At 39.0% G+C, this 27,701-nt stretch overlaps 1 protein-coding gene across 1 annotated transcript; it reads left to right on the top strand.

Annotated features, from left to right (window-relative positions):
* The first annotated feature begins 422 nt into the window (after positions 1–422).
* On the top strand, positions 423–24,808 carry kcnk12 (potassium channel, subfamily K, member 12). Its single transcript, XM_088421670.1, has 2 exons — positions 423–1,091; positions 22,371–24,808. Exons 1-2 carry the CDS (start codon positions 752–754, stop codon positions 23,246–23,248), a joined length of 1,218 nt encoding a protein of 405 aa, XP_088277796.1. The 5' UTR covers positions 423–751; the 3' UTR covers positions 23,249–24,808.
* The last annotated feature ends 2,893 nt before the right edge of the window (positions 24,809–27,701 follow it).

Genomic DNA, 27,701 nt, shown 5'->3' on the forward strand with positions numbered 1-27,701 from the left:
AGTGATCATGTATCCAATTAACTTTATAGCGTTCCTGCAAAACTTTTAAACATGCTTATTGAGCAAACTATACTGTACCTACCCGTTCGCCCCCCCTCCCGTTGCCATCTGAACTAACAGCGGTTCCCCTGTTTTTTTAGTAGAGAGAGCGAGAGAGAAAGAGAGAGAGAGAGCGAGAGAGAGCAAGACAGAGACAGAGAGAGAGAGCGAGAGAGAGAGAGAGAGAGAGAGAGAGAGAGAGAGAGAGAGAGAGAGAGAGAGAGAGAGAGAGAGAGAGAGCAACGTGGAGTAAGATCGCCATTTGCGCGCCAGTGAGCAAATGTGCAGTCTGCGGCTCTTGCGTTTCCCCACGCATGAGACTGTGAAACCTTTTTGGTATAGGACACACAAAGGAAAGCTCGCCTATATCCAGCCTTAGTTTGTGTTTTTGTTTTGTTTTTTTTCCCTCGTGTTTTTTTAAAACTTCATTTGGATTTGGTCAACGACCGCGTGCGGGGATCAAGCATGACATAATGCACCGGTGTCTTTTCACCGTAACTCTTGCTCCTCGGGGAGTCCATACAAAGTGGCGGATTTCCCCATGTGGATCCTCCTTGATGCCCACTCCGCCATGGGACGGGTGGCACTTGAAGGAGAGGCATCCCGTTGAAGTGTAGTGACGGCGGTGCAGTGAGCGCCCACCCGCTGTTTTGATGCCTCCTCCGACGTGGAGCTTGTCGCTGTCCAACGCGCGCGTGGTGCTGAAATTTGGATGATGCCTGGCCAGCGTCTACAAGGCTGTCGCTCCCTGCACTTGAACGAGGACAACGGCCGCTTCGCGCTGCTCGCCCTCCTTATCATCCTCTACCTGCTGTGCGGCGCTGCGGTCTTCTCTGCCATCGAGAGGCCCTCCGAGCTGCGGGCCCACGGCCGCTGGAACGGGACGCTCCGTAACTTCAGCGAGACCTTCAACATCAGCCTGGGGGACCTGAACTCTTTCCTGCGGGAGTACGAGGCAGCCATCGCCGCCGGGATTCGAGCGGACGCTCTGAGACCGCGATGGGATTTTACAGGGGCTTTTTACTTTGTTGGAACCGTGGTGTCAACCATAGGTGAGTGCTTTATGAGCTATGATTTATCATCTAACATCACGTCCTTTCCTTGACCCTGACGTTTTGAATAGTCTCTCTTCCATATCAATTGAAACACCCTTCAATAAGAAACGTGTGGTTACTATTGAGTGCTTAAGGTGCTTCTCAAACTTAATTAGGGCATAAATATATATATATATATATATATATATATATATATATATATATATATATATATATATATATATATATATATATATATATATATATATATATATATATATATATATATATATATATATATATATATATATATATGGTTTTTTTTGTTTTGTTTTGTTTTTTAATAAAAAAAAAAAACTTGGGGGAAAGTGTCAGGTGTGGTGTGTGATAGAAGAGTTTCAGCCAAAATTAAAGAGGAGGTGTATAAGACTGCAATGAAATCAGCTTGCTGTTTGGCCTGGAGACAGTGGCACTGAAGAAAGGCCAGGAGCCAGACCTGGAGACAGCAGAGATGAAGATTTTGAAGCTCTCTTCAGAAGTGACCGGGATGAATAGACTCGGGATGAATAGATCCCAGGAACAGCGCATGTTAAAGGTTTTGGAAGTAAAGTCAGAGTGGCCTGACTGAGATGGTACTGACATGTCCGGAGGAGAAATAGTGAATATACTGTATAGGTAGAAGCATGCTGAGTTTTGAATTGCCTGGCAGGAGACCTAGAGGAAGACCAAAGAGGAGGTTTACAGATGTTGTGAAACAGGACATGAAAGTAGTGTCATGTTTTCTTGGGTTTTGGTTGTGGGTTTATTTTGGGGGGTTTTGTTCTTTTCTGTTTGCATAGTTCCTTTTTCAGCGCCTCTCGTGTCACCACGCATTAGCTGCCCCTCGTGTTTCCACCAATCCACTTCCCCTGCCTATTGTTTCCTTTCCAGCTGTTGCGCATCCGAGTAACTAATGAGTGTGTGTATTTAATACCAGTTTTTGTTACAACTAGTGTCAGATCATAGTAGCTTGTCATTTGTCTCATGTCGTTAGTTTCGGTTGTGTAGTATTGGGTAGCTCGCTTCTCGTCCCTGTATCCCTGTGCATACCTGTCTGTTAGTGTTCTTTTTGTGTTACGCCAGCCCACCTGTGTCATTTGGAGTTTTTGCCATCCTGTGTTTTCCCGTTTCTGTTCTTGCCTGCCCTTTGACCATTAAACATGGACTGTTACACGCACTTCCTGCCTTGGAGCCGCTCTGCATCTGCGTCCAACATCCCTGCAATTACGCTGGCGTTTCTCCCTGCCACGCCGCCTCATGACAGGTAGTTGGTGTGATAGAAAAGGATGCATGGGACAGGCCCGGAAGGACACAATTAATTCACTGTGGCAACTCCTGAAGATGATAGCCAAAAGGAGAAGATGATTTAGAAAAAAAATAATAAAAAACTTGCATGTATGGAACGCTACAAAAAAAAAAATGGTTGCAAAACGTGAACAGCTGGTTAATTAAGTACCTTTTGCCATCAGGGGTTAAATCCTGCCAGTCAATATTCATTGCTAACATAGATAGATAAACAAAGACATATTGTTCATTGTAAATCAATACTTTCAATATTTTCTCTTCCACTGAAATGGAATGGTTAATGTAACCCATGTAATATTATTTTTAGTTTAAAGGGTGAATGAAAAGTAACTTACCATTATAAAATATTTTTACATAATTTATTCGTATGTTATATTTTTCCAAAATATGTGTATTTTCATCCCATTATGTATGAGGGTTAAATCTATGCTTGTATTGTCTTTTCAGATCAATAATTTTGTTTGGATTTTGAAAGCCTCCAAAAGTGTCTGGATGTCTTATGCATTCCAACAGACAAACCCTGGAAACACGTATACTAAGTCCATTGACTACATTCAGCAACACTAACTTGTAATGCAAAAAATATATATTCCTCATGTTACAGATGTGCTCAGCGTAACGATTGAATATCAACTATTATGAAGCCCATTTCCACTGGCTTACATGCAGAATATAACAGGTGCAAGAGTTGCATGCGCCCCCCATGGGTTACATATTGGCTGTGGAAGTCTTTTGGCAGGGGGGCGACATCTGACCGCCTGCCATTTAGAACATCACACTCATTTCTATAGGACAGCACCCATGGGTGCAGTCTTTTGCCACATTTCCATTCAAACCAACTGGAATGTCATCGAGAGCCCCCTTTTGCATTCCCTCCCAAACCACCCCCTGTAACATTTACTTGTGCAATAGGTCAGAAAAGAGCAAGTGTCCCTCCCAGGATATCCCGCGGGCCAATGCTGTGGCGATGGCCTGCATGTATAATGGCTTTTACCTTATGCCCGCTCTCCCACCCGGGGCATAAAGTTAACTGATGAACGGGGTGAGCTCAGGTGAAGGTGTGAGATAGTGAAATGCTTTCCAACATTGCTCTATACGCACAACTAAAACATTAGAGCCTCGATTCTCAAGTTTTCTTTTTTTTAAATTATGTATTCTCTTTAATATTTTTTCTTTAGCCAAGTATCTCCTAACCAGCACAGAGCAATTTTGAATAAAGAAAAAAGGCTTACAACTAAGAGCTTTGTCATCCTTGTCTGATTTGTTAAGCTTTCAATTTACACTTGATGTATTTTATTCAGCAACTCCAGAAGATATGTCATGATAAATACAAAAGTTCACAAAATAATGGCCTATGTTTTGCAAATGAGTCACTTTAACACGATTCAACAATAAGTTCCTTCATGTACTTTGCTCTTAATTCGAAAAGAAAAATGTAATGTTCCAGTCACTGCATTAAAACCACAAACCCTATTAAAATCTCATATACCTCCTGAAGTGTCTTCACATACCTCCAGGGGTACACAAATACATCAAATGATCTCCTTCACACATGTGAAAAGTTAACCAGTTAGATGTATTTACTTTTTGTGTATCTTCTTTTTGTGCACCTTCTGTTTTCCTTACATAAAACGCACAAACAGAAAGCTTCAGGGCAGTACATGCACTCATCTCACTCACTGAGAAGGAAGCTGTGTTTGTGTGTGTCTGCTTAAAATCCTTTGTGCTCCATTTGTCGCACACTTCCCCCTGATAAACAGAACCCATAAACTGACTCAGCCGCCTCTGTCTGGTGAAGGGGGAGGAGAAGGGGTGATTCGGAGGTTCTCTCCAAAGTGTGTTTCAAGCGCTTGCATGGGTTTCTGTTTGGATATCCATCTCCCTTTGATCAGCGTACAACCGCCACCCCTTTGGCTGGATCTGCAGCATGAGCTGCTGATATGAAAGGGATATGGGGCCTCCCCACTCAAAGTGTTATCACTGTGGCATCCCCCTGCAGCTCGAGACAATCCTCCCAAGCACTTCTCGATCCCACATTGTTATGGCAGAGGATGCATTTACACAGTGCTTCTCACCTTCATGTAGCACCACAGTATCGCTGTGAAGGATGAAAGTTTCCTACGTTTGGTCGGCCTACACTCGAGCTGCGTCTTGTGTGTTTGCCAAGTTGGGGGAATATCGTAGCACGCAATCCAAAGGCCATTTCTTGCTAAAACTTTCCCAACAAGGACAACAGAACCTTCTGTTGTGGTAATGGGCTGTTCGCAGTCACTCTGTGATTGGCAACCGGTCAAACATGCAGTGTGCCTTCATGGATGGATGGATGGATTTGCAGCATTGTGCCTGCATGCATCTATCCTTGAGTGGATCCGTGGCTAAAGCACAAACTCAATAGCAACACATACAACACACTCCAAACATGGCCAAAACGATGCAAGCAGGGGCTGTAGTCACGCCCACCTTTATTGAGTCAAAAACAAATCTAAGTATACAAGTCCAAGTACAGTTAAGATCAGTAGTGAACTTAAAGAAAGAGAAACATTTCTTTCATGATACATTTAGAAGTGTCACCTTAAATGGCCTGTGAGTGCAGATAACAAAAACAATTAAAAAAAAAACCCTCAACTAAACTAAGTTTGACATGCACAATTATGAGTGCACAATTATATTCTTACAGAATCTGCAGGTTGCTTTCGGATTGTTCTAAAAACATGGGCCAATGCTTTTAAAGGAGGTTGTTAATTTTCAGGAATACAAACCTAGTTGGACAAAATGTTTCACGAATCCAAAGGCCAAGACGAGTTCGAATCAAAAGCCAAAGAGTCAGAGTCAAATTTGAATATTTGGATTTGAATATTACATCCCTGGATTTAAAACAAATATCATCTGTAGTGAAAAAATTTGGTTTGGAACAAGGTACAGCGTTCAAGTTGTGAGATGCTTCCCTTTGTTGACTCACTAAGACGGCAATTGAATTTGAACAGGCAATTTCTTAGTTTTTTATAAAACAGATATTTTCAGTGCATTCTTATAAGCTATCCTTATTATAGTTTCATTTTCTACAAAAAAGGAGTGAAAAGTCTTTATATACAAAATTCCAACACAACCACAACTAGAAAAACTAGTCAGACAGTAAACTGGGAAACTAGACTTGAAAAGAAACTAGGAAGACAGCTTGACATTCTAGCTCAAGCGCATGACATGACTGTCTGAAAAAGGGTCACTGAGAAACAAAATCTTAAATATTGTCAGACATCAACCCTACATGGCAATAAAGCAAACGCCAGAACTATGGCAACTGCACAGTAACTGATATCAAGAAACAAACCAGTCACAACAGTAAATACAAGACCTTAAAGTATATGACAAAGATCATAAATACAAGAAAATGACAGAAGGTGATAAATACTTGACTATTATTGCAAAGGTAACACATGCATGACCATGCCAAATAAATACCTGATATGACAACAAGGTTAGCAACAATTATTTTTTGTGCCCCATACAAAATGTAAGAATATACCACATCACCACATGTAAAATTATCACCTGGTCCACTCTATTTTGATGCTTATCTTGATATTTTTGGCATAGTGAATTGAAACAAAAAACAGTTCAACTGGAAAGGGTTTATCTAATAGATGTCATAGACCAGTCTTAAAACAAGACGACGATTTGCTTATATGAGATACAAGCTTGATAAATGTCCTGTTTTTTGTTTTGGTTTTTTTATGATTGGTTTCTAGCAAATGATTCAGACTACTGGATGTATTGTCATGGGATTAAGTACATATTCATGGCACCCAGATTAAGCAATCTTCTGTGCAGTCAACAATTGGCTGCTTGGCAGAGAAGCTGACGTTTCCTTTAAGATGACTTCAAATATTGGCAGTCTCTCTTGTCCTTGCGGCAAATACGTTGCTTATTTTCCACAATAAAACATCAAATGACTCCATCAAGGTACCAAACGGCAACTAATATTTATGCTCCCCAGTTCTGCAAAAATCTTAAAATAACGTTGTTTTTGTTAGTTACATCACAGGAGCGAATACAAGTTAAAACACTTGTTCACCAGACTCACAGATGATGCATCAGTAGCACGCGGAAGGCCAGATAGAGCCAGATTGCTCGATCGTTGATCATACTAAAACCTCCTATGTTTGTAGCGCAGTATATGTGGTTGTAAATGTGACAAGTTTCATCTTTTGCCTATTAAATATAAGATAAAAGCAAAGTAAATCAGCCAAATGGTTCGTTCTAGTTTCTTATACAAGACGGAGTGGCAGATTAGTCGACGTTCAAGGGATTTGTTTTGCCCTGCTTTGGTTTTGTTCAAAGAGAATTCACTGTTCATTAAAAGGGGGCACTTGGTGTCTTCAGTAAACAGTCACTTCTATTAATAAATGTGCTATTTATATCCTTTGAGAGTGATTGATAGCTGATGAATGTCAATTAGAACAGCCCTCCAAATCTGTTTATGGAGCTCAAGATCTAATTTCACCTAATTTTTGTGCTTCACTGGCATCCTAGAGATGTTCTTTGTTGTTCACAAGTACTCCTGGTAGGATGCAGGTGATGAAGAGGGTCAAACCAATTAGAGTATTTTTCCATATCTATTCAACTGCAGGTTTGTACATCGAATTATTGCCCTTCTTCTTTTTTGCCCCTGGCAGTCTAATTGCTGCGGACTCTGTCACACTTAAAGCCACCCACGCACAGAAATCACAAGTGCAGACAAGGAACAAAAGCACAGTTCAAAGATTATAGAACTCACTCATTGGCTACATGCACAATTTGATACAAAAATGGTAAAAAAAAAAAAAAAAAAAAAAAAAAAAAAGAAATAAAAAAAAAGAAAGCAAAAAGCTCTGTCTTTTGTTTGGCACTGTTCAAAGTACTAAACAAAAGTCACCATTAAATTTTTTTTTAATAATTAATTTAATTAATTTAATAATTAGCAGCAGTCATTATGACTTGTGACCCATGATAGTACACTATTGACAAATGAATACAAAACTAATGACCACTAAATGTTGTCGAGGAATGGTGCATTACAGAATAACCAAATTACTTTTCAGCAACAAATTAAATTTCATTTGATTTTGATCTGAATACCGGTGCCACATGCAGCTCTTTCATCTTTATGTCGCAGCTATTCTGTGGTTTGGGAAAATAAAAGAAAATGCTTGGTTCAGATTGACAACGTGGGTGGCGTAACAAGCGACGCGTTTGAATTGGAGTCAATGAAATTTGAAGGATTTGGGTGATAGGGCAACATCTACAGTATGTGTTCTGTGCGACGGGACACGAAACGCGACGCCATCATTTTCCGAAAGGTAAAAACAGGAAACACGAATATAGCGCGGCCTTCCAAATTAAAAGCACACATTTTTAAAGTAAGATACAACCTAACATTCAAAACTAAAGTGCTTGAAGAATTCTTAAGACAAAATAAGTGTCATCTTAATGCCCCTGCGCGTAAACAAAAATGGACGTCGGGTCAATCTGCTAGTTCTTTTCTTGAAACCAAGAAGGTAACAACCTTGGTGCTAAAGTAACAACCAAACACAAACGCCACTAAAAGCTAAATGACAACAGAGAACATAAACAGGAACTACAACGTGTAGTATATATATATATATATATATATATATATATATATATATATATATATATATATATATATATATATATATATATATATATATATATATATATATATATATATATATATATATATATATATATATTTATATAAAACACTGCAGAGTTTGAATAGCACATAATAGTTGTTAATTATTTCTACATTTTGTACAAACACATATGCACGCACACACACACCAAACCTATAGTAACTGTCAAGCAGTACCAAAACAACAGTTCAGATATTCTTTAGACAGACAATACAACAAACTACAACCTATCAATTTACGTTAAAGCAATAGCCCTCTGACAGTGAACATTTAAACAGCAGAACATTTTATGCTAAGAATTTGCATTTGATCTCATCTGATAGTGCAGGTGCACCCAATGTAGCAAAGGAAGGAGGATCGTGTAAAACAAGCCCTTGTTAGGTGATGTGATGTAGCAACATAATAACGGAGCCTTTCTATCCTCCAGGTGCACTGCATGTCAGTCAGCTGAATCCAGGTGGATGCTATAATAAAGTAATTAAGGTGGTCTCATCAGGCTATCGGCTCTCGCTGTAATGTGCACTTTCTGTTCACGTGGCATGCGCGCCCCGCTGCAACTGCAGTATATAGCATTTTATGTAATGGTGATGTGCATGGAGCATTTTAATGGCGCTGATGTCAGAAGACAAAATCATACCTACTTAACAAGTAAATGTAGCTTTTCATCTCATTGCTTTGCTTTCTCGGGCTACAAAAAGCCACATTGATTGCGTTGCCCAGCATCTGGCAAAAAGAAACCAGAACAAGGAGGATTTTTACGTTCAAAGATGGATATTAAACAATTACGTGCAGTTTAGGGAAATCAGTTTCTGTCATAGCTATACAACTATTTATCATATATATTACAGTATATTCATACCAGTAATAAATATCCGGCCAAAAATCTGATATAACGCATAAAATATTGAGTGAGTGTATAATGGACCCTCATGCCAAAGAGCAACCATTTCATCGTAAAACGAATGGTGTCAAAATAAAACGGTTGCTCACTCCTACATACAATACATTCTATCATGCCAATTAATTTATCACAGACAACACAGTGAATAAACTAATAAACTAATAAACTAACTAAAAATTAATAAATAATACTAAAGTAGAGATCACGTAATGTAGATCAAGAGATCAAGTCATATAACACATTCATTGAGAAGAGATGAATTGGCCTACCTGTGACAATTATATGCTTGCATGACCCGGGTAAGAAACAACAACAAAAATGACAAAAATCATAAGATTATATAACTTCCAGCTAATGAAATGGGAGATCTGACATTCAAGCTACATAGAAATAGTGTTTGAAAAAGCAGATTACTGTAAAAACAAACATTTTCTAAAATGCCTCATCAATTACTCGCACCAACACCAATAAGCACATAGTTTGCATTATTGTCAGCAAGGAGGCACCAAACCATTCAATTTGAATTAAAAGCATTTGTCATGTGACCAGTTTAATAGCTTGATGCAAGTAAAATCAATAAAGCCAATAAAAATGAAATCTACCTACACATTGATTTTCTATAGTACATTTGCTTATTAGAGTTACAGCTCATTCTGCAAATTTGTTTATGTGATTTGTTTTGTAAAAATCCAAAGGCAAAGGCAAAGGCTCCAAAGGCTTTCTCGGAACAATTGAAAATTTGCCTGGCTCCAAAACTCCCGAGTTTTCTCAAGATGTCAAGATGTTTTTTTTCAGAGGTGGACTTTTTTTTTTTTTGGTGGTTGGTCAGTCATCTGTTCACCGCACCCCTTTCATCATCGTTGGTTCGTCAATTTTTTTCAAGACAAAAATTGTAATAACTTGTAAATAAATAAAAAAATGTCCATCTGTCATCAGCTAATCGTAAAAAAACTCTGTCAACCTGCTAAAAGTTGAAAACAACTAAACCTCAGATTAACTATTAAAGAATACAGTGGACCCCTGTGTTACAGCGTCCCTGGCTTACGTTTTTCTTTCATGTTGCGTCGTTTTCAAAACGTTTTCACCATTCTGCGAATCGTCGGCAAAACGGCAATCCTTCGTACTGACAAACTGCACACCACTGTTTTTTTTTTTCCATTCCCCAGAAAATGTAATTTACAAATAGTGGGGAGTTAGCTGCATTTGACGAAAGAGGTTTTACTGCAATTCATGTAAAAATAATCAATCATTTATATTGACCGAAATAGTCTATGTTTGTTGAGCAGTGTTGCAATCCAAGCAAATGCACTCCACTGCTCACGTCATTCTGCCCTCCTTTTTCTTTAGATGTGCCACGCTGCCCAGTGAAATGACACCGACAAAATGTCACTGTTAAAAATGGACAACAGAGGACCTGCAGTCACAGCAACAGCACTGGGGGTCTCTTTAGATAGTGTGTAGACCTGAGCTCAGCATAAAATAGCTTTGGTATAAAGGAGGCAATGAAGAAGAACCGCAACTAAGTTAAAGGAGAATTTATCAGAGTTTATCGTAATGAGTGTTCACTTGGAAGTAGGCGGATCTGAACTGAACTTTAACTGGACAGACAAATTAAATACAGAGCATTTTTATCATATAATGTATGTTCTTTCAAGAATGTATTTTAAACAAAAGGTGAGGTCATATGGTTCGGTTAACTCAAAATAGTGGAGTGTTGTATAGCAAAATAATACTATTTTTCTGTCCATTAAGTACATTACTTTTAAGTGTCTGTTATTTTGCATTTGTAACTGTGATCCTAGTTTTGTTTAACTCAAAAGTCAAATACAGTAAAACAAGTTGATTACATTACAGTGCAATTTCAAAACTTAACTGTGAAGCTTCAGGCTGTTATTTATTATTGTAACTATGACAACAAAAGTCAACTCATGGATAAGCAGTAAAAATCCAATAAAAGGGTCACAGGGCATGCCATAAAAAAAAAAAAATCCTCCTAGAAGGCCAAGTGAAAACATTCATTTTGAACAAGTGCAACCATTAGTAATTGATGGAAAATTCTGTGTACAGTGATGCAATGCAAAGCTCAGCCATAACCAAACAATCACGAATAATAACAACATCAATTTTGGCCTTTGATACATTTGCCTGGCCAATCTACCATGAGCTAACAAACTGTAGCTTATCATTTTATCCAAAGTGTTCTTAATTTGTTCATTTCAGGGATTTATGGAAGCCAAAATCTATCTCAGCCAAATTATGGCGATTAGGTTTGAAATTCTGGGAAGCCTAGCTTGGCAGAGACAAACAACAATGAACAAAAACATTCACTCCAACAACTCTCCAATATATGTACTACATGTTTTCTGATCATCACGCCAAAAGATTTGAGAATCAATGTTTCTGCTGCTCTGCATCAACATTACTAAAGTAAGATAGTAAGGTAGCAGAAGCTACAGAACAGTCAAAGCTAAGAGCACACATGGGATGCCAAAGGCAGGATATGTGCTGAATTTGAGAAAAGTATATTCAATTCAATTCCCTGACGCCACTTTAAAGGCCTTAATAATGTGTATGTTCCACAATAAAGCCCTATATGTATCTCCACATAACTCTGCAGCATCAATGCGGCGCATCAATCTTTGCTGACGAGCGAGGGCGTCCCCCTGGCCACATATTGTAACTCATAGACTCAAATCATGGCAGAGAAGGGATCCCTGGAACAGTTCAGAGGATGCAGCACATTTTTCGGAACCTCATCCTCTTGGAAATGATTAGCGTTTCACCGATTCTACTTTCTGCATCAGTAGAGCAAAAAGACCACTTTTCTCTGTGTGTCCTTTGCACCCTGCAGTCACCCGACCCATTTTGTCATCCATTATAATCTGGACAGCAAGTTGAGATGTTTTTTTTTTTCTGCTCTTTAAGATGAATCTTTCCTCTGAGTAACTAATATAATTGATGATACAATCCACATCAAAACGCTGAGTTGTACACAAGATGTTTAGCATGCTACGCTGAAATTATATTCTCTTTGTACTTAAGGACATTTTAAAGGGGTGAGATGCAAGTCAATTTCTGCATTATCTGCAGGCATCTCATTATCAAATCCACACTACTCACACACATGACATTACTTGGAAAACACTCTCATCCGACACTTCACCTAATAAGAGAAAAATGCTCATACAAAAACAAAAACAAAACTTTTGCCCAATGTACAAGAGCCTCCTCGGGTCACCCTTAATAGGTATCAGAGGTAATAAGCAAGGAGCTGTTGCCAAACAGCACCATTTGCCAGTCATCCATTTGCCCTATAATGAGAAGGACTGAGTTGCCGTGTGAATGAATGTGAAAGATACCGGCAGATGAAAACAACCATGACGGTTTAATTTACAGGGAAAAGCATACAAATTGATCTGAAATCAAGCAAATTATTACATAAACAAGAACCTTCTTTCATATGAGAAGGATTTTGGACCCAGAAGCAGAAAGGGCATCGAAGCTTGACATGCCAGCTAGAGAGCTTGGCTTGATATTCTGCCAACGTCAATGAACGAGAACCTAGAGCTTAAAACTGTCAGATATCAATCCTGTTTGACATTATTATAAAGCAGGCTAAAAAACCTTAGCAACTGACACATCAATGAACACACCAGTCATGGCAGTAAATACAAGACCTTATCTGACAAAGTTGTTAAATAAAAAAGGTGACAAATCCATGACCATGATGACAAAGGTGACAAATAGATGTCCATAGCGACTGTATCAAAAACTCTGTCAGGAGTTTTACACCCATGGCAGAAAATAGCTGCATTCATTTGTATTGCACACCTGCAAAAGGATAAACACATTTTTTGGGCAATTTCAACAACAGAAGTGGATTACATTCCATAAGATCATTACACAGACAGGAACATCTGCAACAGTACCTCATCAAAACCCTTTTACTCTGCCCGCCAAAAGTGGGATTTTTTTTGTTTGTTTGTTTGTTTTATAAACCGTAATTGCGGGGAGGGACTTTGCCTCAATATTCTGCCTTATGGTTTCGTACCAAACAAGTAACAGGTTTGTTTTTGCTTTAATAGAGGAGATTGTGGTCTGAGTTAAACAATATTAGTGCAGCTGCTGCTATAGCTGCTGCTATAGAATGTACGCGTAATTGCCTGCATCAAAACAAACATCACCTTTCAAATCAGCAATGGTATGAAAAGGTCCCTTTGTAATTTGATACTGTGCAGCTGCAGTTTCAGAAGTTTAACGTATTCTTCCGACACAGCAATTCTAATCAATTAAACCCTCTAACACTCTGCATTGACCATAAATGGATTCACAATGAAGTCATTTTAATTTTTGTAATCAAGTAGTCTGCCTGCTCTTGCGACAAATTACCAACAGGTCAAGCGAGTCGTTTAGAATTCCTTGAAAAAGTGTTTGGGTTATGTAATGGATATTGTTTGTTTGTATAGTGTGTGCTGACATTACTATTGGAAGAATTAGAACATACACATGAGAGGCACTTTGTTACCTGCCTGGTCTTTTTACTTGGTAGGGTTGTGTGCGCTGGAGCTGGAGAGGCGAGGTCCTCCTAGGATGAGCTGCCAGCAAATTGCTAGGCAATAAATGTTACCTACAACATCTACTATTAGATGTAGGTGTGAGTAGACTTAGGATTGCGGCCAATAAATCCGCTTTTGGATACCTTTTGGCACGGGAACTGAGAATAAAACAAAGTGAGTGATGAGAGAGTTAAAAATCAATTTATTGGTGAATGAGCATTGCCTTTTCATCTAACTGAGGCAGCTCACTGTTATTCACTGCTATGACATAAAATCACGTTTAAAGGTGTTTTTTACAGTTACTTTGCAGTCACTGTCCATTTCTTACATGAGCAAGATCTGACGGTCCGATTTTTCATATTGTGCAACTCTTCACATTCTATGTAGTATCACAGAGATGCTGTGTCAACGACTTTTCTGCTGAATATGATCTCAGAGTGCCAGTGTTTCAAAGGCTCCATCAGGACAGGTGTGTTTACTCTGTGGGGATAATAGTAGAAAGCTTTATGACACGGAGCTCATCTTCAAACATGGAGGGCACTGGGTGTGTCATGAAAAAGCCAAGGACAAGGCCACCGGATCACCCCGAGGGAAGCTATTAATCTAATAGTGTCATAAAGAGACATATCCATGTCCCCATTTGCAGTCTTAAATGCACCAGCGCAATCATTCAATACAAAAAGTTACAAATGTTAATTTTTTTTTAAATTATCACTCTTGTGTTCCTGTGTTACTGCCAGGGAATGGGTACAAGTCAGGGCAAAAAAAGAAAACCAAAGAACCTCAGATAGAACTTTGGGGGTCTGTTGTTATCTTGTTTCATTATGCCGAGTGTTTGGAATAACTGACTGTGATTGATTTTGGCTGTTGACACACACACACATACAGTATATATATATATATATATATATATATATATATATATATATATATATATATATATATATATATATATATATATATATATATATATATATATATATATATCATTAAGAAATACATCACCCTATATGTGACCTACTCCACAATAAGCTTGCGTAGTGTGAATGTTCCTCTTATTAAATAGAGTACAGTGCCAGGAATTTTGGCAGCTCCTCAGCAGATGGCCTGGTAATAATGTTCCTTGTCATCTCTTCCTTGGCCACTCTGTCCTGTCCCCCCCACAGACTGCCCATGACTAATGATTTCCTGTTTGTCATCGAAACGTAATCCTCAGAGCAGCGGACACGCCTGCAGTATTCCGTTCCATTTTCCTTCGGACCAATTTAGGACCATTCCCACTGGTGTGTGCAGCCAGTTGGACTGGGAGCTTTTTTTATAGAGCATTCTAATTATTAAAGACACGGGTCACCAATGGAAGACACACTTTGGACAGTTGCGAAAGCTTTGGATGGGGACTGTGGGTTTCATTCCCTTCTATATGGAGATGTTCACAATAACAGACTCTGACCTTAAGATTCTATGCTACTTCAAAAGATGGGAACGTAAACACACCACTTGCTCTAAGAGCTATCAGTAAGAGTATAGTTGGTCTAGCTATATGTTTGATCTGTCATGTCTGACAAACACACTTAGCTCAATGATGGTTGCCCTTGAGAGGCTATTTTTCATCCAGTAGAATCAATGCAGTGGCTGGGGGTGGGGTTAGCACACATCCCTGTTTGTTGATAGACCAAATTTTCAAGACATTATCATGTCCAAATACATTTGAAATTACCGTGCTGCTATTTGTTGAAGCGCAGAGTCTATGCATTCAAATATTGTCACAGTACTCCTCATCCAATCCCACATGAATACACAAAGCTGCCTCTATAGATAGTTTTCGATCACGTGATCAGTATTTGTTTGTCTGCCAAGTTTGCAGTTACGATCGGGAGGATTCTGTCAAACACCTAATAAGCACTGCATCAAGATAATAATGTTCAATTTTCATTAGGTCTGTCTTTTTCAACTCTGAAAATGGCTTTTGATCACTAAGATGTTTGACTGTAGTCAACCTTTATTTAAATAAATTGTATCCCTACCACCTACCATGCTTAATACTGTCAAGGGATTAAAATTTAAGGGATTGTTTAATTAAGACCTGTAAATATTTAATCTAAGTACTTGAGCATCCTTCATTCTGTCTATATTTTAAAATCTGCTGTTGATTTTAACTTTATCAGACAGTGGCAAGACTTATAAACTTTAAAATTCAAAAATAAAAACTTTAAAATCTTAAAATTTCTAAGAAGTGTTACCTGACATGTTTCGGCGTTATCTCTCGGCCTTCTCCAGAGGTAAAACCTCTTAGAAATTTAAAAAAAAATTAAGTTTAAATTTTTGAATTTTAAATGCAAATGCAATGTGCAATGTGTCGTTTTCATGTCTTCATTCTGCCCTCCCACCCACAACAGGAACCTAGCAGGTTATGCCAAACATACAGTAATGACAGCCAATCAGTGTCCACTTCAGGGTGTGATTGCTGTTTGTGATCCAACCCCCAAACAACTTTAACTGACTTTATCTGACATCCCTGACAATATTGAAAGAGTACTTCCAACCGTTGCTTGGTTGCTTGTTGTTTTTAAAGTTGATTAACAAATGACCTGTTTTCAAAGTTTCCATAAGAGAATGAATTGAAACGCACTTCTGGCATTAAAGTGCCCCTTTGAAAGACATTTTGACTGTTTTCATGACCAGCGCAAGCCCTGCATGAGGCATGATGTAAATCTGCCCAGGGCTAGAATTTGGTTTGGTGTTTATGAGGATGTGCAGCTTGACACATTTTAAAACCTATTTGGAGTCTATGCGGGAGGTCAAAGTACACTTATGAGGAACTGAAAGCCAACCTAAATGGGCAGATGAAGTAAAGTTGGCCAGGGAGATCACAGTTGTGTGGTGGGCACAGTATGTGTCCGTGTCTTTCAGTCATGGTCCCTTAGAATCATCCTTACTTTCCCGCTTACCATTCTATCATTGTGATGCTATCGTTTTGGATACAGCTAAGTGATTTCTATTTCTTTGCATTTGCAAACTTATCACCTGGAATGCAAGTTGTGAAATATAGCGTCAGGCAACAAAACGTTTATCACGAGGAATAGAAACTAACTAATTTATATTTTCATGCTTTTAATCAGCTTGTGTTACAAAAAACAGTTTTCAGAAGCTAATTGCAAAAAAAAGAAATTTGAGAATCCAAGAACTTTTTCCTAAAGCCCAATATTGTGTGATGTAAAAACAAAATTGTTTTTTTGTTGTTGTTGTTTTGTTTCACTTCTTTAGGGAGCCAATGAATATAATTTTCTCGTATTGTACATGAGGGAAACATCTGGGTTTTAACCTTCTATGCACACCACCACTAGTTAATGTTTTGCACTTGCGCTTCTCTATTTGGCGCATTAAGGCGCAGCGGGTTCTGCAGCACCATTTTTACACTAAAGAGCTCCCTGCTGGTTAAGAAAATAAACATAAATGGAAGAGAGAGGGAACTAAAACACTAAAGTTTCAAGCTCAATAAATCCAAATGAGAAAACAGTTGATCAATTTGTTACCTTGCATGATATGAAATGTTTCCTTTGGTTATATTCAGGCACATATGCAGTAACTTTACAGTTGGTTGTCATTGATAAAAAAATAATTTGTGATATTAAATATTGCATTTTTTTCAGACAATACCAGTAAAAGGACTCAACACTTGAGTAGTCGCCTTTATCATTTTCAGGTACCAATGCCACTTCAATACACAAAATTCCCCAAATAATAGTCAAATGTGGTCAAATCTTTATATCTCAATATATCACTTTCCTTTCATAAGATTAATTTTCTGGTTTATTTTCCTATCTATTTAAAAGTTCTTTGTGAACGCAAAAGGGCTCTAAGAAGGTGACACTAGTATCAGCTGCAATTGCTGTCATGATCTGTTTTTCGTTGTGGGTTTTTGGGTTGTGTAGTTTCAGTTATAGGTCCTCTGTGTTCCCCTCGTCTGTCATCACTAATTAACCTCACCTGTCGCCCGCGTGTTCCCTCCAGTAAGTTTCCCCGCCCATTGTTGTCCCCAGGTGTCTTGCGTCTTAATTAGTTCGGTTAGTACTTAAGCCCCAGTGTTTTGCCGCGTCCCTTTGTCGGGTCATTGTTCGTCGTCCCCCCGCTGCCTCGTCTCACGCTCCTTGTACGTCTTCCCCTCGCCGTCTTGCCTCGCGTTGCCCTCCTTCCCGTGCTGCCTCCCGTTCATTGTCGCCCCCCGTTCCTTGTCGCCCCCAGTCAGCTTCAGTTCAACGTTTTGGTTTGCACTTTGTATTTTTTCAATTCCTTCAACCCTGCCTGTGTTATTAAATCACCTTACTCGAACCTACCCCAGTCAGCCCTGCATTTTTTGGTTCCGCCTTTCCAACATCCCGCACCTCCTCAACCCGCCATGCCCCAACGTGACAATTGCAAGTACCAACATTTTGAAATAAGGTCAGGCATAGGCCTGATAAAGATATTTGGTGTTGGGACTGAATTTTTATTATTATTATTATTATTATTATGCAAGTATAATGAAGTTTGTGAGGTTTTTTTTTTTTTTTTATCCTGTTGGCAGATGAATGCAAGTTTGCATAATACAGTATCCCGCGATCACTTTGATTTATTTTATCTGCACCGGATGCAGTAATTATGCATTGCTGTTGGAACAACATTGTACTTTATCAGCCTCCCGTTGCTCCAGATAATCTCCATGTATGTTTTGAAACGAAATTTTATGCCTGTGTATCACCCAAGACATTTGTTTTAGACTTAAAGATGATTGATTATTTGGTCTGGGTCAAAATAAATCGAGTTAATCAACACCTCCATCACTATTGCTCTGACATTGATGAAGCATTGTAATTTGTCCATTTGAGTGTAGCAAGTGAGAGCTGCTGTAAACAGTGTCCTCCCTCTAATTGCTGCTGAGCACGTCTGATGATCAAATCATTACAGTCCAGAAATGTGCTTTATTTTGCTACACCGCATTTTCGCCTCGCTTTGCCTGCACAGCATCTTCTTTTGCTCTTAAATCCCTCAAATGGTAAATTATTGATACAAATGGTCCTATCTCCGTTCCCTCTTGAATCTCTGGTGTGTGATTACATTTGCAAGAATCATTAGCTATTAACACCATTCTCATGTGGAGACGAGCATAGTTAATGGTGATGAATAAATATGTTTCTGTGGGCTCTGGTGGCACTAGCACACATGTTTTTCTCATCAGGTTCTGCTGAGTTAAGCGGTTCCTTGTGGCCGACGCAGAGATTATGTTATCAGCAAGGTCTTCAGCATCATTAGTCTCTGCTGTCGACTTCCACATCTAATCAGTGGTCTTGGCGAATAAAGTCATCCTGAAGCATCCAGGTGTCGTTGTGGCATGCTTGTCCTTTGCGTTCCGTTTTTGTTCTGTAGTCACTAATCCATCTTGACACTCTGCTCCAGAGTAATAGCTCTGTAATGCTACGCTCAATCGATGCCTGGTGCCTTTGACTCTCTTAGGTCATTTGCTTGGTAATGAGAGACGGTGCGCAAGGCGGTCTCTGCTCGTTTAGAAGAAGACGTTAAGTTTTCACTTGGGCTGAAAGAGAATTGGCCCACTAATTAATTAAATGTGAAACTCAAAGGTTTTTTGCTGTCAGAGGTTAATTTGCGGAATAGCTCGCCATTACTTTCCCTTGTTGTCCGTTGGTGGACTTTGCCAGTAAAATAATGCTGGCTGGAGCACAGCTGTTGCTTTTGTGCAATAAGTCTACTTGACCCATGTATTCTGACTGAGTGAGGTTTTACTCTCTGCTGTATCTTTGAAACCATCTGTGTCAATCAGTACTGATCTAAATGACCCAGCATATCAACAGCGCTCACGAGAGTGCTTTTCAGTAAGCAAGATAAGGTTGAAAAGGCCATTTTGGCTATCATAAAGGAAATACTGTCTCAATATTGAAGTCATTTACGCCCGGCCAAGGTTTGTGATAAAGGTACTCAATACCAAAAGTAAAGAGTTTCCCTAAAGGAGACATAAATGAAAGGTCACTGTCATGGGAAAAAAAAATCACTTGACATTGGCCCGGAAGTGAAAAGGAACTAGGAAATGCTGATTTTTTACATCATTAGTCTATTTTTTGGACAAAAATACTGTGTGCTGTTTAATGAATAGTCTCAGGCTCACTATGTGTGTGGGTGTACACTCTAAAAATGAATTGGTTAAAAAATTTAAAAAGCGGATGGGTAAATTTCAGTTACATTAACCCATTGCTTCACAATTATATTTTGCCAAGCCCTACAAGAAAGATAACCCCCCCAACACACACACACACTCGACGTACTAACAATAAATAAGAATATCTAAAAAAATTGTATAAGTAAGCAGGTACGGTCAGTCAGGATGGGGGATCAGGGATTGGAATAGGGGCATAAGGTTAACTCAGTTTTATGTGAGTCTGTCTTCGATGTTGGTTGTGTGTCATTTTTCATTCATTTATTTTATCTTTTCCTTTTCCTATTTTTCCCCCCAGGGACATTGATTACAAAAATTAACAACTAATGCTTGTCACTTTCAATTGTATTGTGGTTATTGTTATGATTACATTTCATTTGTGGCTCCTTGTGAAAAACCAATAGATCCATGCCATGTATGTTTTTTTTGTTTTTTTTTTATTAATGTATGTGTGTGCTTAGTTGTTTGTTGTATTCAATAAAATATGACAAAAAAATTGTATAAGTATACTTAAAAATTTATCCTTCTTAACATTTAAAAATGCAAAGAGCAACATAAATCAATTTTAAACCACTGGTCATTATTTTTTACAGTGTTCATACATGTTACAGGTTGGTCTAAAAATGGAAAAAACAACCAAGTGCATCAAAGTGCCTGGAATTAAAAAAAGAAATGATCAAAGTTCTTGTTTTATTGCAATTACACTTCACATGACAAAACCGAAGCACCCCCCCCCCCCCCCCCCCCCCCCGTCCAACTATTTGAACATTTGTCAATGTGGAGAGTACAAAAGTGTGATGTTAGTTTTTATTACATTTCCAAATACTGTATATAATTTCTAATATTATAAAAAAAAACATTGTAACAGCGCATGTTGTCTTTTTTAATTCAAGCTAAATGTTCATCCTTTTGATGGTTGTGGGTGATTTTTGTTTTTTTTTGCACCTTAAGTATGGTACACACATCCCAACAATTGGCTTTTTCCCCTCCGTTGCAATGATGTTTTTGTGTGGGGTATGTTAAGAGTAATTTTTGCTCTTTCTGTCCAAAAACCGCATAGTGCTAACTATAAACATTAAAGCACTTCAATATAACCAATTCAAATCCTGACGTACTGCATATGATCAACACCTATCTTGGCAGACAACCAAACTCTGTAATTGTGACATGAACTACAGCAATAGCCAATTATAAAGTCTCATTGCATACCACGTTTTGCAGACACAATTAGATAAGCATTTGATTGTGTGTAGTGTCTGTATAACATGTCTCAAAAGGTTTTCACCACAGTAAAAATAACAGTTTGCAGCCACAATATACATTTTTTACCGGATAAACCAACAGTAAGGTTGGCACAATGTTGTTGCTCACAGGTCAGTCTGCTACATTTCGCCCCTTAACATGTGCCGAAGCTAGCAATGTCCTGGAATTTTACACGACAAGGAACATTTCTGCACTTAACAACATCAGTCACATAGAGGTTACCTGAGAGCCGCACCTGTAACACTTTAAAATGTCAAGCACGCCTCGCTGCCTCTGCTTGAACACTTAATGTAATTGACGACAAAATCAGATGATAGTAGGGAGCCATACTTTAAAACGGGGCAAAATAAGCTTAGCTAAGATGTTTTGCAGACATTCTTGTCCCTCCTATTTGACCCTTTGTCCTTGAATTTTGCCTTCCCATCAATTGTAAAAGCATACATTCAGCAGGCGCAACATTATCTATTGAGTCATTTGTCAGACATAGGAGAGCTGAAAAGACCACATGAAAGTAAAAAATACTAGACAAGGAATAATGTCAGATGGAGATGCTTCATTCCAATCATCCTATGTCTCACCCATTTCCAGACAAGAGTCCCCTTTCCCTAGAACCATAAAACATAGAGCCTCATAGTTAATAGTCATACATTTCTGAGGAGTAATTAAGTGGAAATGGTTTAATTGTGTTGAAATCCCCAATGCAATATTTACAACCCTTTTAGTGTATTTTTCCCATAAGCATATGAAGTGTATTTTGGGATGTTCATTTACTTGTATTAATTTCTTTAGTATATTTCCTAAGTATTTTACTAAATTCTCATTGTGGTAGTTTTTAAGTGTAACTTCTGAGTTAGATAACAGAGAACAAAGGCAATCCTCTTGGGCCATCCCTGGGGGCTGGGGGTTGCCGGACTCCTCACCATCTCACCTCATCTAACCGTTGAACAAATGAACATTTGCCAGAACATGTCATTTGAATAGTATTGTGAGAGAGAGATGGTTTTGAAGAAAGGAAAAAAAGGGCCATCTTGACCTCATGAGCGAGCCTGCTCTGACATTAGCAGTATGAAACTATGGAATAAATCTTTTTCCAACCAAGATGCCTGAGTCCAAGAGGTCTTCATTTTCATCACCAACCAGCATTGCCTGGTGGCAGATTACAGAAACACAGCTGAGCCAGAACAACTACAAGCTTTAAAGAAATTCACCACACATACATATCTTAATTCATTTTAACACTATTTCTAACCTATGATAAGACTCTCCAAAACTTTCCAGAAGTCAAAGCACAGTAAGAATCAGACTAATGCGGATTTTTTTTCTCTCCCTCTGCAGGTTTTGGGATGACAACACCCGTGACAGTTGCAGGCAAAGTGTTCTTGATCTTCTACGGGCTCCTGGGATGCGCTGCCACAATCCTTTTCTTTAATCTCTTCCTGGAGCGCATAATCACGCTACTGGCCGTTGTCATGAAGGCTGTGAGGGAGAGGAGGATCAGAAACAGTGGCCTCCTTCCACCAGGGGTTCACCGGGACTTCTCGGCTTTCTGTCTCCCCGGATGGAAGCCCTCCGTTTACCATGTGATGCTGATTCTAGGCCTATCAGCTATCACCATCTCCTGCTGCGCTTCGGCGATGTACACTCCCGTGGAGGGTTGGACCTACTTAGATTCACTGTACTTCTGCTTCGTGACCTTCAGTACCATCGGCTTTGGGGATTTTGTTAGCAGCCAAACGGCAGCTTATGAATACCAAGGCCTCTACCGGGTGGCCAACTTCCTTTTCATGTTAACAGGAGTCTGCTGCATCTACTCTCTCTTCAATGTCATCTCTATTGTTATCAAGCAGGTGCTCAACTGGATGCTGGAGAAGATGAGCTGCTTGTTTTGCCAGCGTTGCAATAAGGCCAGCACCTTCCTGGGCAGACGCAATGCTATTCGGCCAGGTTCCAAGGGTCGCCATCCGCCATACATGGACGGACCGTGTGATAGTGACACCGAGGGCCGCAGAATGTCCGGGGAGATGATCTCTATGAAAGACTTGGCTGCATCCAACAAGGTGTCGCTGGCCATCATGCAGAAGCAGCTTTCTGAGTCGGCCAACGGATTTCCCAGGACGGTTTGTAGCAGCTCACGTCACAACGGTTTCTCTGGAGGAGTGGGTGCCCTGGGCATCATGAACAACAGACTGGCGGAGACCAGTAACTCCAGATAGAAGATTAGCACGACACTGTGAGAGCAGATGCGGTGGAAGAAATTCGGTTGTGAAGTCAAAATATAAACCCCAATATCCAGGACAGCTCAGATTAGTGTGGTTTGAATTTCCACTGTGATGGCAGGGATCCTTGACTATTAAATGTTGATGGCATAAAGACATCAAGCAGCAGAGTAAATTACTCTGGATGAATGACAACCAGCAAACACCCAAAATGGAAATCTGCATGCTCTGTTTATGAGACTGACATGCAATAGAGCCAAGGGAAGCATATGGGGCAATGCCTATTGTTTGTTTGTAGAATATAACATATACAGTATATGAATGTCCATAATCAGTGGTGATAGTAACATTTAAGACAGAATATAAAATCTGAATGAAACAGCACATACCAATCTATGCATACATCTCCTGCATTATTTTTGCACCCTGACTACACCATCTTGACTTTACGTGTTATCTTGACATAAGAACGGCAGGAAAGGAATGTATGGGCATGATGTAGCAGATTTGTTAGGGCTTCACTGGGAGGGGCTTACAGTATGGTACCTAAGAGACATCTTTCTTTTTTGTCTTGTTCGGAGTGGTTAAAAAAAAAAAGTCAGTTTCTCGAGAGAGTCACCGGCCTGCTTATCAGCTCTAAACATGTTTCTGCGGCCAGTGACTTTGACTTGAAGGGTAAGAGAGGTACCGTCCAATGTTTCCCCTCTTAGCTCACAGCTTTGTGTGGAAAGGAAAACTTGCAATGCATTAATCATTCTTTGTACTAAGGAAATGTACATGTAAACAAGAATAAATGAGATGTAAGTTTTTGTTTGGCTGAAGGGGATTACGAAGAGGGAAGTGGGTTTATACTGTTGGCACATTGTATTCTGAATGATGCAGATGGAAAGAAGCTGGGCCATTCCAAAGTGGGAAACAAAACCCTGAAGGATCCTCTAAAGCGCATTGATTTCTCTTTTTCTGGGTATTTGCTGCTTTCGTCAAGGGAGGTATCATTGCAGATGCATGTCTCTCTCCCTCTGCCTCTCTCTCCCTCTAAAACAAAGATGACCCAAAAGCCTGCAGAGCTTTATTTTCCTGCTGATTTCAGTGTAAATGTGCTGGTAAGGATTAATGGCTAAGGATGTTTGGAGAGTATATTGTGCCACCTTGTCAGACTTCACGATCAATGTCCTTATTGCCGGTGAGTGTCTTTTCCAAGGCACCCGTGATTTAAAGCTGCGTGATTATGTTTGATGTCCGCATACAGACACAGTGGAGGTTTACAGAGAAGGGGTGGGGGTGGGCAGTGGCAGCAGGGGCCAATAGTGCAGTAAAAGATTCTGTCAGATCTAGATTCATGCCCACTGCAAATCAACAGCCACAGGCTTGGATTTTTCCCAGGTACATTTGGGCTCTATAAAATCCCAGGCCACATGCATCACTACATTCATTTACACATAACACCAGACAGTAAATAGCTGCTTCCTGCATGCTCATCTGCCTCACTGCGAACAGAAGAGCATCCGGTAGACCAACTGTTGATCGAGCATAAGCACATTTCACAGCCTGATTAGATTCACATAAATAAAGGCATCTGAACATTTAAAATAGCTTGGTTTCAAGTCATATTTCAATTTCTATCTAGAACAACAATTTATTGATAAAACGACAGCTAACCGATGATCAACGTAACGGGTGGTTTTTGTGAACCGATCATACATTTGAATACCTTTTTTAATGTATACTTCTCTAAATGCTCTGAACTTCTGCTTCTAAACAAGTAAAAATCTGATTACCTTAGTCCTCCATGAATGCAGACTGATTAGGTCCAATTCTTGTACTGTGGCACTTGTTTGTGCGGTCTATTACCCTGCATAACTTCATTTTTGTCCAGGCACAAGCCTACTTTTCTGTGTTTTGGAACGGACAGAGATGACATTCCCCTAATACATCTGACATTTTGGTATCAAAAAGTGGTCAGCAAAACGTTGCCATTAACCCTCTTCAGGCAGGCATTGGAAACTTTTGAGTCCCCTAAGTATTGCTAAGTTAATATTGATTGAGGCATTTTTTTTTTTTTTTTTTTAGAAGTTTGAAAAAAAAAATTAATAATTTGAGCATGAAAGGGTTAAAAAAAATACCGATAAATTTATGAGCATCATTGTCATCACTTACCATGGTTTTAAGCAACATTTGCATTTGTATGGGTCAGGTATGAATCAGCTACTGTTATTATTGAAACAATTGTAAAATAACCTGCGTTTTAAACAACAAATTTGATGTAGTGACGCGATGACAAACTGCTCCTGCCAATGGAGATTCACATTTTCCTTTTCGTCCTTGTTATCACTAGTTCCCTTTTGTGGGTATTTTTTCCAAAGTATTGACGCAACTGCTGTTTTGCGAAACTCCACTGTGCATAAATATATTTTATTATCGATCATTATTACGTACAAGAATTTGAGAATGCAGAAAACGACTCAGGTGGCAAAAGTATCAGGCTTGTCAAATGTTTTCCATGCTGTGATGTTTAAGCCATACAAACATACAGTACACTGTAAAAGAGTAAAAGATGACATTAGATATACAGTATTTTTATACTTGTTAAATTTAACTACAGGTCTTTGTCATTTCAATAGCAAATGAAAATAACCCTGGTTTAATTGTGATATTTATGAATTATTTCGTCAATATGATTCGGGTTGAAGGTAAATGTGAGCACTGAGTTCAACACAAAAGAAAGTAAAAGGATGCATTTAACTAAATTTTGATTTCCAAACAAATCTCATAAGATGTGGCATACGGTGTACTATGTTGTAATTATATGTGCTGTTGGGTGGGCTGGGGTCATATTTGTGTTGACATATCTTTGAGGGATGTGACCTTGCCCATGGAAAAGTGACATGTCTTGGAGGCTTTTAAACTGGAAAATTGCCATAGTATAGCATCCATGATCTCCTTCATGCCCTTGAACAAGTCAGTATTAGACTGTAAAAGGCAGCCTTGTTCCTCCCCAATGAGGCTTAAGTCTATAGGGCCAGAGGTTTTAGATTACAAGCTATCCACAGAGCTTTTGGATTCAGTCCGTCATTAACCTTCAGCAAGACGCATGAGTGGGAAAATGGCTGGAAGGGGGAATAGAAGTACAGTACTGTGAAACAATGGAATGTGCTCCCATAGGTCATTTGATTCAATAAAACACATCAAGCTTTTTAAATATAAAATATAACAAGACTGACTTTTCAGCTCAGGATGTATTTACTGTAGGGATTAAAATCAACTGCCTTATTTAGTTCGAGCATTTAAAAAAATGGGTTTTCATCCCATGTGTTGCATTCTGCAAGATGCTGCAATTTACAAAATGTCTCTCAAATTATTGCAATCTATCTGTAAAAGGAGACACATCTATTAGCGTCCATGTGTATTTCTCAATGAAAATTTGAGAGATGCAGCTAAAATGTGATTTGTTTTACTGGTTATAAACAATGTCCTCTCATTTTCTTCATTCATTTTAAACAGCATACTGTACATGATAAAAAAAAAAAAAAAGCAAAAGGGAACAATGAAGGCTAACATTTCACCACAGCTCAATTCTTTATCCTCCTCTCATCATAGGTTGTTAGAGTCACACCTCCAGTTTGTCTTTTACTCATGATATAGCAGACAGAAATCTCAAGAAAAAGCACTCCAACATACAGTATTAGAAAGTAACCCACTCCCAAATCAAAGAAGTAGTATCTGCGGTTAAGTTTTCTTCCCGAGTGTGGTTCACATTTTGATCAACTCAATAAAAATGTGATTTCTTTATGACCACAGCATGATACATGGCCTTGTGAAAAGACTTGCATGCACTTATTTCAGAATTCATTTGGTTGAAGCACTTTGAAAGCAGCAGGCAGCGAAACATTTGAGTAACATAGTGATGTATGACTTACTTGATGTGTGACTGTGATCTCAACATTAGCTTTTGACTTGGAACTTCACTTACAGAGCCACAAATGCTGGTACCGAGACAGTGAAAACAGGCAAGAGAGACTCTTCCAGGTAAATGTGTGAGTCCTTTTGGCTCTATTGACATGAAAATTACACCTCATTACATGTCAAGCCCTATACTTTGGGGTTCCATTCAGCAATACTACCAAGTGAGGGTTCTTTGATTTGTCACGTAATTGGAATCTTGAGAAATATGCGAGTAAAATCATTTATTGTTGGCCAAAAAAATCTAAGGGAATATCTAAACTCTAAAAAGCAAAAATCCATGACCAATGAGTCCATACTTGAATCATCTTTTAATATGAACAGAACGGCTTAAAAAGCAAAATGTGAGCATTAATCACGTTTTTGCTTAATGACACTGAACAATTGATCTTCATCTATCTGAAGCTTTACTATTTACAGTATTTGCTTTTCTGGCACCTCTATTTGCATCATCAGTGATGTTTTTATGCCAGGCATGTTTACTGACTAA

Source organism: Hippichthys cyanospilos, chromosome 8 (genome assembly GCF_059441005.1).
Source record: "Hippichthys cyanospilos isolate Australia breed blue-spotted pipefish chromosome 8, RoL_Hcya_1.0, whole genome shotgun sequence".
NCBI lineage: Eukaryota > Metazoa > Chordata > Actinopteri > Syngnathiformes > Syngnathidae > Hippichthys > Hippichthys cyanospilos.